Genomic DNA, 19,210 nt, shown 5'->3' on the forward strand with positions numbered 1-19,210 from the left:
CCTTTTGTTTGTAAAACATTTGATTAAATGTGAAGACTTACATAGACAGCTTCTCCTCATTACACCAGTGGCTGGAAAATAAGTTAAAATGATGCAGGTATCTGCTGTCTAAGGAATTACCCAACAATATCATTTGTCTTTAAAAGAAAAACCATTAAAACCTCTTAAGTCTAGTCCTAAAATCAAACTACAACTCTCCTAATACCAAGAAGATGGTATTTAAAGTGCTGAAACTGTTCAATATACCAGACTCTCTTGTTTCTTTCTTAAAAAACGTTTTGTAATATTTTAATCAAACTCCACATTTCCTAGTTGGCAAACCACTTTTAAATACATGACTTTCTACTAAAGTAGAATGTTGTAAAAGTAGGACCAACACATAATTGTGAACATAATTGTATTAAACAACAAACTAAGCAAGAGAGCTAACATTAATAGCATAATTTTCTTCACTAGCTGAAATGCTTCTATAAATCATAATAATTGCACCAGCTACTAAGAAGGATTAAAAATGACTGCTACTGCTGAACCCAGGACACATAGACAGGATGAAAAGTATACTATATATTCAAATAACTGCATTTACTATTAAAACAGAATGTTGAAACTAAAAGCTCATCTTTGGTCCTTTCTCCTTTGGAAGAACTCTTACATTCTTTTTCAGACAAACCAAACAGAATTTAAGTCAAGTCAGGAAAAAAAGCAGGTATAACAGTTTTGTCGTGTCCGTAGGGCCACTCATAGTGCACAATCCATAATGAATTTTGTGTATTTGGATCTTTGTGCTAGTGATATTTAGAGTATACTTTTTACTTGTATTCTCAAAAACATAGCAAGTAGGATGTACTGTAGGTTACCCTGCTCTTGCAGGGGGGTTGGACTAGATGATCTTTTTAGGTCCCTTCCAACCCTTGGGATTCTGTGATTCTGTGATTCTGTGAAAGGAGCAAAAGCAAGATATGGAAGGCAAGATGATCGTTAACACTTTAAAGTGTGACATGTTGCTGGATAGGGGTTTTTTGCTTGCATGGGTTTTTAATGTACTTTGGGAAAGCTTTTCCAATTCAGGATAGAGAGGAAAGGAGAGACAGCCAAGCATCCCTCACTCTCAAGGCTGTCAACTGTTTACAACGCAAAGGATGAAATCCATGGTTTTCCTGACTGCTGTTACTCACCCTATGTAGACTACTAGCTATTTTGTCATCTTTCTTCAAGATTTCAAGTTAGGTGTCAGTGTTGATCAAAACCTCAAAAGTGCTCATTAAGCTAAATTTTAGTGGTTTTATCTAGTCTGATGCAAGAGATATTTTTAAGTCCTGAAGTTAAAATGGGAAAAATAACTGCTACTGGTAAGTGACATTAGTATTAATTTTGAACAAATGCAAATATGTTGCTGTTGTTGTTCTTAAATAATTCAAAGATTTTTGAATAATTTTGCAATTTGCAAAAAAAATATAAACTGATACTGCAGTTAATTGTAACCTCTTCCTTTCGAGTACACTTTGAGATTTATTCCTTTCATTCGTAGTTGGATTACGTAAAAGAGATTATTTGTAAGGAAAAGATCCCACTTTCTGCTCTCACCCCAAAAGCATGGTGTAAATTACTTTTTGAAGGGTAAAAGTTGATGATGATGACACAGTATTTAATCCATCTTTTTTCAAGGTTAATCCAAAAGTTGCCAACTGATACCAGTAGAGGTTGAAGTAAATTCCTATGTTGTAGGCCTAGAAATTCCTGTGCATTAAATATTAAATAAATGCTCTGACTTGTATGAACCAGGTACACAATTATCCTTGCATTCTCTTATTTGTATTTTATGTCTCCTTTCGTTAGGCAATGTTGGATGTCGCAGCACACCATGGCTGGTTGGTGACTGCTCTGAATATAACCAATCTGGTGCAGATGGTGGTTCAGGGTAGATGGATACACAACTCTTCCCTGCTTACTTTGCCCAATATAGAGCTACAACACCTCTACCTTTTTCGGTATGTAATTCTTCTAAGCATTCCTAAGTTGGCAGTCTCATTCTACTTCTGACTGCTGATTGTGTTTGAATGTCGCTGTTGTGCCTGAGAATGTTCATTAACGCACCAGAAGCAGAACTTGTTCTTTCACGGTGGTGCTTTCCCAAATGGAGTTTCTATTTCTCTTTTCAATATTCATTGATTAATTAACCCCCACAGATTATTTTGAGAATCATGATTCCAGACAAATCAACAAGAGATTACTGGAAGGGTTCCAAGTCCAAATAAATCTAACTCTGTGTATTAATTATCTCTTTATTTTAATCCATTAAAAAATACATTAGCATCCCTCCTAGTATCACTGTAGCTCTATAGATGCCTGGATGGTACAGTAATCAATGCTACTGAAAAATAAGTTACCAGCATTTAGTAACAGAAACTAGTATCAATTTTTACCACCAAAACAACTGAAAACAAATGTTTGCATTCCCTCCCTGGGCATATGTTTTGCTGTCTCCATCAGGAAGTGGAGCCAAGGCAAAAGGAAGAGCATGCATGGAGGTTACCAAGGACCTATTGAGTGTCTTCCTGAACTAATGGCTGCCTGTGAAGGAAAAGAGCATGTTTTTGCTTCCATTGTGGATGGTGAATTGCAAACAGCCCACATTTCACAGGTAATACTCTCTATATGTGGTCATTATCAATGTGACTGGAAAGGAAGAGTAGTTGGGAAAAGAAATACTCTCTCCCCTTCAGCAAATATCATAGGATGTTCTGTATAAAGTGCAGCACATTTGTTGCTTTAATTTCAAGGTACTGGCTAGCTTTACAAAGGTTCTTCTCTGTCTTGTTTTCTTAATATTATTCTCACTTCTTCCCTGCTAACCAGTAACAGAGCCTGGTTTATGGTTGATAGTACCACATCTCTTTGCTCTAAGGATGCTTCTCTAGGTCATTCAATCTGCTGAGTGTTATGCATCTTTCCATAGCCAGGTATGTACTAGGAATAAATGCCACCATAGCTGTTTTCTGAAGTGGCCTGTCAAACACCATTTTTTTCCAAGAATACTCTTAGTAGAAGATCCAGCACTCATTTTCTGTTTGAAAGAGAAAAAAGGAGATGAGAATTTCACACTTCACAGAGGGAAGAAACAAATACTATTCCAAAATGTTGAGGCTGCTAAAGTCTCATTTTCAGTTTGATTTTCAAGTCGTTCCCAGCAAAGGACAGCAATATTCCGTAGACAGTTAAGCCTATTGATTTCAAATAAATGTACGAAAGATGAAAATTTAAAAAGCTATACTTCAGATGGTTTTTATTTGAATATTTTAAAGAACAGCAATATGTCCAGTGTTTGTTCAGCTTCAGTTAAACCTTTCACTGGTATGCAAACAAGAAGAAAAGTACTTAAATGTCTATAACAGACATCTGCATTTGTAACTAAATTAACATCAAAATTTTGAATTAAAAAAATGTATCGACATCAAAAAAAGGCTTCCTTTAACAACAGATTTTTAACATAATACACATTGATTGCAGTCCAACTTTTAGATGTGATAAAAAATTAGAACATTGTTATAATTAGTTCAGGGAGAACTCAGAAGTAAACTTACTTAATTTATTTGCATAAATTGCCATTCTGTTATCTTTAAAAGCAAATGCAAATTGGCTCTGTCTGATATGATGATGGTTATTTGGCTCAAAAGTGCTTCAATTTGCGTAGCAATCTGCTGTCGTCTCTGCAGTGAGGCGATCCCAGGTAACATACAAATCCTGAATTATTCCAGAAATTAGTATGTTTAAAGCATCAATTTAAGTGCTAATTGCAGTAGTAATGAGAAAAAGCAGTACTACTGTGAGATTTGCATCTACTGCCCCATCAGTATGCCTGGAACGGCTGCTGACTGGCAGAGGATTTGGCTGCTAATTAAATAATTGTATGCATGGCAGTGTTCTCGTCTGATTCAATAGATGAAGATTAATCCTCAGATAAATATGTTTGGCTGGTATTGAAATGTCTTAGCAGTTTCTTCAAAAATAGCTTGTGTGTATGTGGTATATATGTTCACACTGTGAATGACTCTATGCCTCTTTATATCTGTGTTTGTAAATACAGATGCATATAAGAGGGGAAAACATAATATCTTAGCAGCATAGAAGGAGAAAGTTTCATTTCCATGAGTTGGGAATGACCATATTGGGTATAGCAAAGCCATGACTGTATTATGCAGGTCATAGCAAATGTGAAACCTTTATACCAGGATTTTATATTCTTTAAGGTCTGGGCAGGTTTTTTTAGAAGAAAGAAAGAATAAAATAAAATTAAAAAAAAAAAAACTATTGTAATACTTTGCACAGAATTAAACTTCATACTGAGTTTGTCTGTTAAGTGTTTTCCTACATAAAGGCTTTCAATGCGCACTTAGGGGCCAACAAAGAGAAAAATTATTCAGTAAAGAATGCATCTTTATTATAGATTTTCTGTAAAGAAATAATATAAGATTACAGAATTTAAGCCTAATGTTCTGGCCCCAGACATGAGCAAAGTCAAATAAAGTGGAAAGTACACTACTAAATTGCCAAAACCATTCTTTTCCTAACAAAAGTTCTGTTCTTACAGTGTATGGAACCTATACCTTAAGCCTGTTACTGGCATGAAACTGGAAAAAAACAGCTTGAGCTTTACATAAATTTGAGGCAGACAGAAAAAGGAAGAAGTTTCACATTGGGAAAGAAGAAAATGTCTTTTAAGCAGGTTGATAATTGATTTTTAAATAGCAGCTCTTGAAGCTGCTGGTGGACTTGGAATATTAGTCTAAGTCCTGAGGAAACAGATTATTGGCAGAAATGCTAATTACATTACCAAAGGTTCATGAAGAACTTCTCATGTGATTATGATTTTTATCTATGGGTTTGGTAGGTAAATATATATGTAGCATAAATGTACATGCACACTTTGGGCATGTTGATATACGTAAAAGGAGATAGTGTGTGCTTGTGTCATCCTATACAAAAAAAACAAACAAACAAAAAAAAAAAACCAAAACAGTAAAATTGTCAAGAAATTACTAAGTGATGTTGGAGCCTGAGTTTAATTTTCCAAAAGTTAGCTAAAATCCTAAACCTCATTGGAAGTCAGCAGGGCTTTAAAGCTGGCAGCCTAAATTCAAAAACTATTTAGACTGTAAGTCTGATTTTTGGCCTAAACTCCGTGTTTGTTTCATTGATTCATTCTGACCCATATTTCTTTAACAAATCTCAGTTTCCAAGTCACTTAGGCATTAGGCACTAGGCACCTCCTAAAATACTAAGCTGGTGTTTATATTATTGAAAGAGAAAAAAGAAACCTCAGGACTGAATAAAATTACATATTATCCATGCTGTAGTATCAGCTGCTTTTACTCTGGAAGTACCTGTGTTCCTATAACCTTCTTTTTCATTTTCAGCTGCTACTACTTGACTTTTTTCCTCAATAAAAATATCATCATTATGGGTGATGATAAAAAGGCATCCTGATGTCCATACTGTAGCAATGATCAAGCAGTACTAGCTTTGCCTTTAATTTTCAAATACACAAGGCCTGGAGAATCATAGAATTGGTTAGGTTGGAAAAGACCTTCAAGATAATAAAGTCCAACTGTTAATGACCAATTCAAATACTACAACTACCTTTTGTCCATTTAGAAAGTCACTCAGACTTGCTCTGTTTGCCCTGTAAAAGCTACATGAGAACATGACAACCCTTGACAAATTCGGGGGTTGATACGATTGGGGTTGTATGGTATAAACCAGACCAAGCCATAGTCTTCAACAGAGCGACAGGTAATACCACTAAAGGATTGAATACATTATGACATCTGCTGAAACTAAACTTTATTCTACCATAATTGTAAAACAGGCCTTGTCCTCTGAAGTACTGCACATAACAGTTTTTCAGGTAGATGATATCTAAAGTGTCACTGAAGGGATGATCATTGAGTTGGTATGTATTAAGGCGCCTCCACTGAACACAGCAGAAGGATACTGCTTTGGTGCACAGAGAGCCTCAAGCAGCAGGTCTGTACAGTTCCTCAAGTCAGCTTCATCTTAAAAACCTTTACATCAAGCATAAAATCATTTGCCAGTTAAGGTGTTACTGCTCAAGTTGTCTCATCCAGTGTGATGTGCTGGAGGTGATTTTAGTAGTGTCTTCCTTGTTAAATATAACGAAATCCTGGCAACAACTAATTAATTAAGAATGCCTGCAGTGTTTTTTCTCCTTCTTCAAGGTGCTGCCTTTTTTTCCCCTGTTCAGAGCTGGGACAAAGAGGAGTATCTTTTCCCTTAACGTTCTAGCTGTTTATTTTCTGTAACAGTTTTCCCATCCTTTCTGTGCTAAGAGCATCAGTACCATTCATTCATCGATATCCTCTGCTTTACACTGGAGCTCCTGGGTGCTCACAGGTGGCCCTCCCCACTTTCATCATTGAACAGACACAGCTGCTCATGCAGCACAGAAGACACAAGAGAGAGAGAGATTAAGGTTTAGCCTAAATCAGATTTCTCATTTAGTTGAGCCAGGCTCTGGTAATGCAGCCATTTTAATCCAACGTAAGTCTGTGCTGCAGCTGAAATGGGCAGTCCTGTCCCCCCTTGTGCCATTATCACCTCTCCTGACCCGGCTCACTGCAGAGCTGCACAAATGCCGCGGCCGGTTCAGGCAAGGAGGTGGGAACAAGCATCTGGGGATGAGAAGGGGAGGGATCATGTCAGCCCTCTCACTGACAGTCAAAATGGCCTATAGCCAAGTGGTTACATGAATGCTTGTGCCAGCAGGGAAGGAGGCTGGACCACTTCTTTCAGTGGCACTGAAAGTTCATGCTTATTCAAAGTACTCACAGGATTAGCAAACATGCTTCCACAGTCAGCTTTAAGCTGACCTAAGTTCATGCTGTCTGTTGTCACCAGAATGGTTAGCAAGCTGATCCATCTAGCTGCACAGTCACAGCATCGCAGTGCCAAGGTATCAGGGCTAAGAGGGGAACAGCTAGCTGGTGGGGAGGGTGTCATAAAGAGGGATGGCACCAGATAGTCAAACCAATACATGAAAAATAACATATACTTTAATCTTTTTCCAGATAAAATATTTCTGTTCCACGCAGTATTGCCCATGCAGCTATGCTGACTCTCCTCCTTCCCACAAGTTCCCATTTTGGTATCTGCTGGCTCTACCAGAATTAATATTCTTTCCTTCTTCTCTTTCCCACCCTCTAGCTTTTCATGTGAAAACGCAAAGTGAAGTGCTGGTTCCTGTTTTGGTTTGGGGGTGGAGAGGAAGGAGGGCAGGGCAGAGGGTGGTTCTCATTCTTTTAGGGTTTTTTGATTCCATTGCCAGCCTCATCAGTCTTTTTCAGGCCACAAATCACTGCCTTCATTCCACAACCAATTTTTCCATTTCTTCTTCCTAACAGATTTCATTGAGGGAATATGATGATTTTCTTTTTAGCAAATGAAAGCCTGCATTACTCCCTTCCATTTTTGTCACAGCTTCTTAGAGCTGCTTTTCCTTGTCTGATGGAGACCAAAATGAGAGATCTATAGGGCTGCTTTTTCAGGGTGCCTCTTTAAGGCTGAGAAGAGTGTCATGTTCAGCTGCACGCATTGTAAGCCTTTAACAACAGTTCTCTGTACAAGGATGAGAGAAAGTTGAGGGCCTGTTGCAGTTCACAGAGACTTAAGGCTCCTCGGGAGGACTGTAAGAAGGAAAGTTTGTGAAGAGCAATGCAAGAAAACCTTAAAAAAAAAAAAGGCTAGGTATAACTTTGGATATGTGGTTGAACTTTTCGTTAATTATCTGAACTGATCCCCTGAACTCTCTGAGGTTTGCCCATTGCTAATTAGCACTGCAGTGACTTGTTCTGTATGGATTATGTTATGGAAGTTTAATTTAAAACTTAATTATACTAGTTTTTAAGTGGCTTATAGGGAAAAAATTGCTTTAATCGGGAGTGGTAAGGATTTTTTCCTGTGTTCAGACATCAGTAATACTAGTGGGGCATATGTAATGTGCTTGAGGAGTTTCACGTTTGCTTTATTTGCTTGGATGAAAGTAGAATAAGAGGTTAATAAAAAGTATTTTAAGCCTGTGACTGAGAGTTGTACAATTCTGTATGATAGTCTAATACAGAGAATCAGAATAGTTTGGGTCAGAAGGGACCTTCAAAGGTCATCTAGTCCAACACCCCTGCAATGAGCAGGGACATCTTCAACTAGATCATAATAAAATATTATTAATGTAGAATAAATACATAGATGGCACATTGAATTGTTATTGTTACAGTGACAATGATTGTCTAGATTGTCTTGTAATCCCCAGAGATCTGTTTTTTCCACAGGCTTGGAATTTCCTGTGCCGTTTGCCAATTCTAAACGTCAGCCTGAGCATTAAGGGCTGCTGGGATGACCCAGCTCAACCACAGAACGAAGTGCCTGTTCCTTTTTTGACAATAGACACAAGAGATGACAAAAGATGGATCAAATTGCATGCTGATCAAGAGTATGTGCTCCAAATAAATCTGCAGAGAACCCAGATGGGGTATCAGGTACATGAATTTATCATTTCCTTCCCAAAAGCACAAGTCTCCAGTAACCTATTTATGTTATCAATAATGCTTTATACAGCGTAACAGGGAGGTTTAAGGTTTAACTCTTACGTAAATTATGAACACTTTCAAAGCCTTTTCTGGGTTAGTAATGAAGCAAGTGGTTTTTCAGGTTGCAATAGGATAGGAAATAGACCCTTAAGGTAAAATCCTAGGCCAATTCAAGCCAAAGAAAAAACTCATTCATTATTTTTTACAAATCAGAAACTCATAAAGTTGATTTCTTTGGGTAACTTCTGTAAGCAGTGACAGTAGAGATAATAACTTCATGGGCAGTATTTAAGTACTCGCCAGCCCCTCTCCCCCTCATACCCTTGCATATCCTGCTTCCCCAAGCCATTTATAAGCTTCCCTATTACATTCCCAGGTACTTCCAAATTGCATACCAGGCCCATGCCTATAAACATGTTTCTACTCGTAACACATCCTCAGGCCTTTACTGAGGATATTTTCTTCATATTTTACACATGAAGCTTTTTTGAACAGCTCCTAGAACAACTTCTACATACAGTTCTTCTCCTGGCCTAAGCTGAAGCACATCCCACTTCCTCTGTGGCCAGTCACCTCACTGGGCCCAATGTGTGCCCAGCCAGAAGCATCAGCAGCAGGTTCCCAGCTGCTCTCCCCCTCACAGCAGTAACTCTCTGTACCCATTATGACCATGCCTCCTCCCTTCAAATTGGGCACTGCCATCACTGTAGCTATCACTGACTTATAGATGTGGGGTTTTTGTCATTTGCATACCTTGAGTGGTATGGACCACAATGATTATAATATTGCTAATTAATTTCTCTAACATTTCAAACAACTAAGAATGATAATTACCAGCATTTTTAAGGTACAAAGAAGAGTTCAAGATACAGCTAGAGAACAGTTTTGATATTAATTGTGAGACTCTTACAATAACTTCATTCTGATGAAAATAGTAACAGAGATATGTTCTGTTGTAAATCCTGAAGTTAATTTACATTAGTTAAATAATTATATTTAAAAAGTACTTTTCTTTCCCAAAAGATGACTTGTCCTGATTGCAGCAGGTTCACCATAGCTTTGAGGGAAGACTTTATCATTTGTAGGAAGAAAAGGGATCAAAGCTCCTCCATAAGTCATTCCATTTGCTGTGCTAGTTACTGACAGAGACTCTTCCTAACCAGAAGCCACAGAAAAGAAGGAAGCAGGAGCTTTCATGCAGTGATCACTGTTTAATAAACCTCTCCTGGAATTTGATCCCTCTTTTGTAAAAAACAGCTGGATCAAACTGTTTCTTTTTCTTTTCTTTTCCATTGCTTCTGCGATGCTTTTTCTTCTGTATAAATCTTCACTAAAACCTTTACATCTACAGAACACCAAATGAATACTGATAGAGTGTGCGTTATTACATCTTCAGCTTGCAGCAGTAAAGTCACTGTCTTAAAGAATCACTGAGATAATCTTTCGTTTTGCTATATCAACCTCAAATAAAGACTCCAAGTGCTGGTTTTGTATTTATATTAATCTTGAACAATACTGTTTAGCTTTATTTAAAGACACTAATGTTTACAGTTAACCCTTCTGCAGAGAATAGTATTTGGAATACATTAGATAAAACTGCAAAAAGGGAGGAGTATTTCCATTCAAGTTTTAACAGCTTACAAAATAAGTGGAATAGTATCTCAATTTTGTTTTTTTCTCTGGACTGTGGTTTTTTTTTTAAATAATAATAAAAAATTATCTGGAAATAAATATCTTAGTCTGCCTAAATTAGAGTCTTACATAAGAATTCACGGCCGTGTGGCTTTGAGGTGTTCTTTATTCAAAGAATGGCATCGTGGAATGGTGATTTCTACTTCTACTAAGTTATTTCTTTTCCCCAACAGGGAAAGCAGGACAGTAAAGCAGTGGCTCCTCGATTCCCCAAAGTTAAAGATGAAGGATGGTTTTTGATATTAGGAGAAGTCGATAAAAAAGAACTCATTGCCCTGAAAAGAACTGGATATGTCAGAAATCGAAATACTGTTTCCGTTGCTTTTTATACACCAGAAACCCCTGGAAAGTAAGACAAATTTACAAAATAATTTTCCTTATTATCTTTTCCAACTAGACAAGACCTAATTTCTAAACTAATGATTCTGGTTTTTATATTTTAGGTATATCTACACATTGTATCTCATGAGTGACAGTTACCTGGGCATGGACCAACAATATGATATTTACCTGAACATTATACCAGCTAGTACATCAGCACAAGTCACACCAGAGGTGTCTGATACTCCAAGTCACCTGGCTCTGAAGTAAGGTGATCTCAAAGGCCCATCCAAAAGAACTGGCCTTCCAATCAGACATACGGTCATTCTGGACACCCAAAAATGTGTTTGCCTTAGTGGAACCAACTTCAAACCTCAAGACAACTAGGAAATTGAAACTGACTACTGTATTGACTCTGGTAACACAGAGTTAGCCACAGTGGCCTTATTCCTTTATGAAGAGTTGTCTTTTCTTGTTTCATTTTTCTCCTCTCAGAAGTCATATTGTTGATTCAATTTTGACACATCAAAATAAAAAAGATATTGTAATCTGTGCAACTTTAAGGCTAAAATCTTCATTTTGAGAAGTGTCCTGTAGCCTCTGTATTGATGTAGCTTAAGTAGATAATTTTTTTAATCTATAGGGAAAAGGACAAAATTTGATCTGAGAACTGCTGAAAACAGACAGATGTGTTATATTTCATGTTTAATAAAAATAAGTCCATAAGAATGTTTTGCATTAGATTTTTCAGTGTAAAGCATGAGATTATATAGTAACAAAATACTCCTCTTACACATACTACATTTTGAAGGTGATAATCTAAACAAAGAATTTCATAAATTTATATTAATTATAGAATCATAGAATAGTTAGGGTTGGAAAAGACCTTAAGATCATCTAGTTCCAACACCCCTGCCATGGGCAGGGACACCTCACACTAAACCATCCCACCCAAGGCTTCGTCCAACCTGGCCTTGAACACTGCCAAGGATGGAGCATTCACAACCTCCCTGGGCAACTCATTCCAGTGCCTCACCACCCTAACAGGAAAAAATTTCTTCCTTCTATCCAACCTAAACTTCCCCTGTTTAAGTTTGAACCCGTTACCCCTTGTCCTGTCACTACAGTCCCTGATGAAGAGTCCCTCCCCAGCATCCTTATAGCCCCACTTCAGGTACTGGAAGGCTGCTATGAGGTCTCCACGCAGCCTTCTCTTCTCCAGGCTGAACAGCCCCAACTTCCTCAGCCTATCTTCATACGGGAGGTGCTCCAGTCCCCTGATCATCCTCATGGCCCTCGTCTGGACTTGTTCCAACAATTCCATGTCCTTTTTATGTTGAGGACACCAGAACTGCACACAATACTCCCAAGTGAGGTCTCACGAGAGCAGAGTAGAGGGGCAGGATAATCTCCTTCAACCTGATGGTCACACTCCTTTTGATGCAGCCCAGGATACGGTCGGCTTTCTGGGCTGCAAGCGCACACTGCTGGCTCGTATTGTTTCTCATCAACCAACACCCCCAAGTCCTTCTCCACAGGGCTGCTCTGAATCTATTTGCCCAGCCTGTAGCTGTGCCTGGGATTGCTCTGACCCAGGTGTAGGACCTTTCACTTGCAATGGTTAAACTTCATAAGGCTGGCATCAGCCCACCTCACAAGCATGTCAAGGTCCCTCTGGATGGCATCCCTTCCCTCCAGCATATCAACAAAACCACACATCTTGGTGTCATCGGAAAAATTGCTGAGGGCACGCTCAATCCTACAGTCCATGTCACAGACAAAGATGCTGAACAAGACTGGTCCCAACACCGATCCCTGAGGGACACCACTCGTTACTGGTCTCCAGCCAGACATCGAGCCATTGACCTCAACTCTTTGCGTATGGCCATCCAGCCAGTCCTTTATCCACTGAGTAGTCCATCTATCAAATTGATGTCTCCAATTTAGAGAGAAGGATGTTGTGTGGGACAGTGACAAACGCTTTGCACAAGTCCAGGTAGATGACATCAACTGCTTTACCTTTGTCCATCAATTCTGTAGCCCCATCACAGAAGGCCACCAAATTGGTCAGGCAGGATTTCCCCTTAGTGAAGCCATGCTGGCTGTCACCAAGCACCTTGTTTTTCATGTGCCTTAGCATGCCTCCCAGGAGAATGTGCTCCAAGATTTTACCAGGCACAGAGGTGAGACTGACTGGTCTGTAGTTCCCTGGGTCATCCATTTTCCCCTTCTCGAAAAGGGGGTTTATATTTCCCTTTTTCCAGTCATCGGGAACTTCACCTGACTGCCATGATTTTTCAATTATCATGCATGGAGAGTGGCTTAGCAACTTCATTCACCAGCTCCTTCAGGACCCACAGATGGATTTCACCAGGTCCCATGGACTTGTGCACATTCAAGTTTTTAAGATGGTCTCGAACCAGATCTTCTCCTACAGTGGGCCCAAGGTCTTCATTCTCACAGTCCCTTTGTCTGCCTTCCAAGACTTGGGTGGTGTGGTCAGAGCCTTTGCCAGTGAAGACCGAGGCAAAGAAGTCATTCAGAACCTCAGCCTTCTCCAAATCCAGGGTAGGCAGTTCTCCCGAAAGCTTCCGGAGGGGGCCTATGTTGTCCCTCGTCTGCCTTTTATTCGCTACGTGCCTATAGAATCCCTTCCTGTTATCCTTAACATCCCTAGCCAAGTTTAATTCTAGCTGGGCCTTAGCTTTCCTAACCTGGTCCCTAGCTTCCCAGACAACATCCCTGTATTCTTCCCAGGCCGCCTGTCCTTGCTTCCACCTTTTATAAGCCTCTTTTTTCCTTCTAATTTTCCTCAGCAGCAACTTACCCATCCAAGGAGGTTTCCTGGCCCTCCTGCTGCACTTCCTTCTAGTTGGGATGCAGCACTCCTGAGCTTGTAGCAGGTGATCCTTGAATATCACCCAACAGTCTTGGGGCCCCCTGCCCTCAAGGGCTAGATCCCATGGAACCTTACTAAGCAGGTTCCTGAAGAGGTCAAAGTCTGCTCTCTTGCAGTCCGGGGCAGTGAGCTTGCTGCACACTCTTCTCACTGTCCTGGGGATCTCGAACTCGACCATCTCATGATCACTACAACCAAGGCTGCCCTGGAGCGTCACATTTCCAAGCAGCCCTTCGCTGCTGGTGGGCACAAGGTCAAGCATTGCACCTCTCCTTGTCGGCTCCTCTATTACTTGCAGAAGGAAGTTGTCTTCCACACAGTCGAGGAACCTCCTGGATTGCTTGTGCTGGGTTGTACCGTCGTTCCAACAGATGTCAGGGTGGTTGAAGTCCCCCATGAGAACAAGGGCCTGTGAGTGTGAGGCTTTTCCTATCTGTCTCTAAAGTGCTTCATCCACATATTCCTCTTGATCAGGTGGTCTGTAACAGACCCCCACAGTAATGTCTCCCACGGCTGTTCTCCCTTTAACCCTAACCCACAAACTCTCTGTAAACTGCTCACCTGCCCCCAGACAGAGTTCCATACTCTCCAGCCTATCCCTAACATAAAGGGCAACTCCCCCTCCCCACCTGCTGGGCCTGTCTTTTCTATAGAGCCTGTAACCTTCCATTCCAATACTCCAGCCATAGGAGCCATCCCACCATGTTTCTGTGATGCCTGTTATATCATATCCTCGTAGACATGCACACATCTCTAATTCCTCTTGTTTGTTCCACATGCTGCAGGCATTTGTATAGAGGCATCTGAGCTGAGCTCCAAATGACACCAGCTCATTGGCTGGAGCAGCTGCAGTAAATCTGGTTCTAAAGGCATCCTAAATAGTATAACATATTTCTGGTATAGCAATGATGCAATTTATATGGATTATAATTAAAGTTCACCTTTTACAGGCATGTACACAACATAATATATATACACACATCATACATGTATATTATATGTTTACAATTTATTTACTGGTTTTCCCTGAATTTTGAAGGACTAAGGCATACAATGTTGGATGTCTTGTTCTAGGGTTCAGTCCTAACATGGGCAACTACATTCTTTAAATAAGGAAGAGTGACACTCCAGAAATGGGGTTTACATTACATCACTGAGACAGCTTGATGAGCACGGAAGAGTTCTGCCAGATAATAGGCAGTTGTCCAAGAGATGTGCAGCTTGGTGTGACAGTACTATGAGAGCACCTCCATCTGCAAGACCCAAATCTGAAGGGAGAAAGTAGCAGCATCTATCTTCTGCACAATACAGCAATGATCATGCTGATCTACACATCCTGCAGTCAATCCTTGTCTCAGCCTTAAGGAAATTCAAGATGTTAAGCAAGTACTTGGAGGCAGTGTACTACAGAAGCATCATGTATCTTCATTCAGATAGACTAGACCTTAAACTGAATATTAATATTTTAACTTGTTCAGTTTTACCTTTAGCTGATAAGCATTACCTCTCCAAGGGATTATTTTGTTATCCTGTCTGCTGTGTTACACCAGATGAAAGAATACAGCTCATCGCCTCTGGTCCTGTCACCAGACACCACTGAGAAGAGCCTGTCTCTGTCCTTGTTGACGTCTTCCCTTCAGATATTTATACGCATTGATGAGATTCCCCCTGAGCCTTCACTTCTCCAGGCTGAACAGTAACAGCTCTCTCAGCCTTTCCTCATGCAAGACATGCACCAGTTCCTTCATAATCTTCTTTGTGGCTCTTTGCTGGATTTTCCAGTATGTCTGTGTCTCTCTTATACTGGGGAGCCCCAAACCAGACACAGTGCTCCAGATGTGGCCTCACCAGCGCTGATCACCTCCCTTGCCCTGCTAGCAACGCAACACTGCAGCAAAGAGAAGGCTGGCTGATTTCAAAGGGTCAGTAGTTAAACATTAATTTTTTTCATATGTATCTGGCACCTCTAAATTGTGAGAAGAGTTTTTGAAATAATCAGTTCTGTAGTTGAGTGTTTCCAGAGATCTTCCCATCACCCAATGATGTTAAAAAATTATATATACTTCGTTACTGTAGGTTGACTTTATTGCCTGTAAATACATGCAATAATAGAAAAAGTTGTCAGTATATTTGCAGCCTGCTAGACTCTACAACTGCCACCTTTGCTGTTTAGACTAAATGTAATGTGGTGGTGTGTCACACAGCAAACAGCCTTTTCTTCAAACTGGTAGGTAAAAGTTTGATTATACACACATTTACTTAGTCCTACACTCATTTTTAAGAGAACTGTTTAATCTGTAAGCAAATTTTCAAGCAATTAAGTCTTTTCTTTGAGAAAATTCTTGGCTGAAGCAATATATTGTCTCTCAACAATTTTAATTAATTAGGAACAAGCTATGCCACAATCAACATACCAGCATAGTGACTCTCGCTCTTGTTGCTTTGTAAATGCACATCACAAAATAGTCCAACTGCAGAGTAGCAGACAATAGCTTCAGTATTCTGTATTAATCAATTAAAAAGTCTCTATAGTGTCACTTGTACCATTTGTACTTTGGGTTGGGAATAATTTCATTTCCTAGCATGTTAGTTTGGTATAGAAATAGCTTGGTGAAATTTTTAAATAACATAGTTAAAACTGGTTTGGGGTTTTTTACACAAATGTATTGGATTCATGAAGACAAAGTCTGAAGTAATATAGAATGAATTTAAGCAAATTGACTAGAATCAGTATCTATCTGAAAAATCTGAGAGAAGGAATTCTGATATATTTGAAACAGCTGCTTAGAAGGAACAATCAATATGTTCAATCCAGTGATATTTAATGGTGGGATATTCTCTAAGCGAGAATAGCTGTCTGATGAAAGTATGAAAATCAAACACAGGATAAAGACAAAATAGAGATAATTACTTTGGTAATATAATTACCATCATTATGGGTAAAGGAGCAAATTAACAACACATACAGCAATTTTTCATGTTAAGTTTCTCATTTCAGTTTACAAGCAGGTTTTATTTTACTTTTCCCCACACCTTCTGGGAGCAGCTGCAGTTAGTGCCTGCCTGTTCCGGTACAATACTTCTTCCAAAATGTGGAAAGAGCAACAAAAATTATACATATCTTGTGTGTCAAGACATATTTAAGTCTGCCTATGAGATTGCATGCTTTCCATTTTACCCTGTCCTAATCTGGTATTGAATAGCATCACAGCAGTACTCAGCAGAAGGTAAAGGAGGTTTGGGTCTGTAAAGCCATCCCCCAGCTCTTCTCAAGGAGCTCATACAACCCAATCTGCTTTTCACAACCTTAAGATTTTGGTTCTAGTCCAAGAACTGAAATTATCACAGTGACACTGGGCACTAGTGTACATCTTTCTCTTCTGTTGTAAATAGAATATTTGAAGACACTAATTTCACCCAGATGAATTCAGGGGTTTATGCTACTGAGCCAGAATTCCTCATCCTTTTCATTCATTTGCTTCTAGATACCATCAGGAAGGAAACTTCAGGAAGTCTCACATCAACCTGCATCCTCAAAGACTTAAACATTCACTGAATGGGCTGCATTTAAAGAAAGGTAAGTTCTGTAATTCAAATCTTCTAGTTCTGGTGGATACTTAGAAGAAGGTATCTCATGTGCACCTGCTCACACACATATCTGAATCTGAACTCCTCCCTCACTCAAGAAAAAGAGGCTGTGATATTTTTAAGAGAGTTTGAACCAATCCAGCAGGCATTGCTTCTCTGTGAAGAGCCTTATTTACTATAGCTGGTTCTTAAAGCATTGCTCTCTTGTTTTGCCTCCACCCCTCCTGTTTAAGGTAGACTTCCCTTTAGCCCCTTCCACTATCTGTACACCTTACAGTCACCCCTGTCAGAGACAGTCATCCCATACTAGTGGCAGCAAATTATCACGGAATTTTTTAAGCTTATGTTTCTGTGATGCGGCACAGACACTACTCAAGCCAATATAGTAAGTGCTGAAGCAGAAAAAAAGTAAGGCAATACAAGCAAACCATGTATACTTTTTTCCACATCCTAATGGTGTCCATAAAAAAGTCTGAAATCATGCTGAGAGTAGAAAAAAAATCTGTATGATAATTCTGTAACCAGAAAGCTAAGCCACAGGTGTAAAAAGAAGCCATCCATCCATTCAAGCATGCTTTACACCTCATATGAAATGGTAAATTTGTGTAAGTGATTTTTATATAAACTTATATAGTTTTAGGTACCCTTTCTTCCAGCTAAATCACACATCTTTGGCCCCAAGTTAGTTGCTTACATGAAGTTATCCAGTGCCATTTAATACACAGTATCTCACCTGGCCTCTGCATTCAGCTTCAGAAGAGCATGTGCCATTGCATAGGGCTATGAGATGTGAAACCTGATCTATTGTATCTGTCACTCTCTGTGGGTGCCTCGAGCAACCTAAGGCTTCTGAAATAAATAGCCCTGGTTATCTACAGTCTGGTAACCAAATTGAGCCCTTGTTACTTATTTTGTCACAGGTAACCAATTCAGCTGCTTCACTGCATCTAATGCATTTTAAAATCACCACAGATATTTTGGTTGCCACTCCAGAAGACATCACATCTCTCGTTGGTCCTGTGTCACTTCTGCTATCCCCGTGCAGGTATGCCACTATGATGGGATGGGTACTTACACACTAAGGCTTAATAGCCCATGCTATTTTGTAAGACAGAGGAACCATTAAGTGTTCAAATTCTCTCTTCTAAGCTATTTTATAAGAAGGGAGAATTCTCCTGCTTCATGAGAAGCACTATTTCCTCACAAAAGGTTTGCATGCCCAGACAGACATGTGAGCTACAAGAAGGTGAGCAGGGCCTGAAATTTTGATGCACATTTTTCTGAAGTGATTTGCAAAAACTCATTAATTAATTAACTAACCAGGCTTGTGATTAACGTCACACACTGGTAGCAGTAAGAGGTTAAGCCACTCTCATAAAGTGTGTGAAGGGGACTTCAATATTAAAGGAACTTCTCTGGAAAGCAATTGTATTGCTTGTCCTAAATGGGTCTCTGTAAATAATTCCTACAGAGGATTCCATCTAGACAAAAGAAACAAGCTCTGTAGGAAGAATTCTCCACAGTGATTACGCCATCCTACAATTAAATATGTTTACAATATGTCTTGTACTCAGATCTTCTAATGAGCTCCATACTGCATCAATGTGATTTGAATCTGGGACTTTCCAAGTCAAGTAAGACTTCCTCCTGCATCTCTGTTCCCGGAAAATCACAACCACCTTCTCTGCTCAAATCTCTCCTCAGAAATAAAGAACATAAAAGCCTCACTAAGCCTGTACATTATGTTTCAATGCTGCTTTTTTTCCTCCAGTTTAGCCTTGTCCTAATAAGACTGTCAATAAAACATGCATCCAAAATAAGCAGCTTGCATCTCTCCACATTGCAGATTCATACACAGCAGAACTAGCGACATCTCATTGCACAATGACAAAGATCACACAGGCAAGAGAACAAGACAGAGATCTCATTGAAAATAACATACATGACTGATGGGGGGGGCAGTGTCTACATCTAGATTTCAGAATAGAAATGGGAATATGGGGGGGGAGGAAAGTAAATAAAGACACTGGGTATTGTTCAGTTGCTAGAAAACCAATGGAATAAAGAATGAAAAGTGTTCTGTGATAACTATTATCATTACAAATAATAA

At 39.4% G+C, this 19,210-nt stretch overlaps 1 protein-coding gene and 1 long non-coding RNA gene across 3 annotated transcripts in view; both read left to right on the plus strand.

Moving 5' to 3' along the window:
* Window positions 1-11,342, plus strand: part of ASCC3 (activating signal cointegrator 1 complex subunit 3) — a 270,142-nt gene extending 258,800 nt beyond the window's left edge. For both annotated transcript variants that reach the window (XM_065681163.1, XM_065681164.1), the window contains 5 exons: window positions 1,837-1,988; window positions 2,491-2,641; window positions 8,343-8,549; window positions 10,466-10,641; window positions 10,736-11,342. In XM_065681163.1, coding sequence (XP_065537235.1) covers window positions 1,837-1,988; window positions 2,491-2,641; window positions 8,343-8,549; window positions 10,466-10,641; window positions 10,736-10,883 — 834 coding nt within the window. In that variant the 3' untranslated portion in view covers window positions 10,884-11,342. The remainder of the gene's footprint in view (window positions 1-1,836; window positions 1,989-2,490; window positions 2,642-8,342; window positions 8,550-10,465; window positions 10,642-10,735) is intronic.
* Window positions 11,343-14,778: 3,436 nt separating this feature from the next.
* On the plus strand, window positions 14,779-18,830 carry LOC136014364 (uncharacterized). Its single transcript, XR_010612660.1, has 4 exons — window positions 14,779-15,434; window positions 16,998-17,089; window positions 18,021-18,145; window positions 18,675-18,830. It is a non-coding gene; the product is annotated as an uncharacterized LOC136014364 (long non-coding RNA).
* The last annotated feature ends 380 nt before the right edge of the window (window positions 18,831-19,210 follow it).

The sequence above is a fragment of the Lathamus discolor genome, chromosome 5 (genome assembly GCF_037157495.1).
Source record: "Lathamus discolor isolate bLatDis1 chromosome 5, bLatDis1.hap1, whole genome shotgun sequence".
In the NCBI taxonomy this organism is placed as follows: domain Eukaryota; kingdom Metazoa; phylum Chordata; class Aves; order Psittaciformes; family Psittacidae; genus Lathamus; species Lathamus discolor.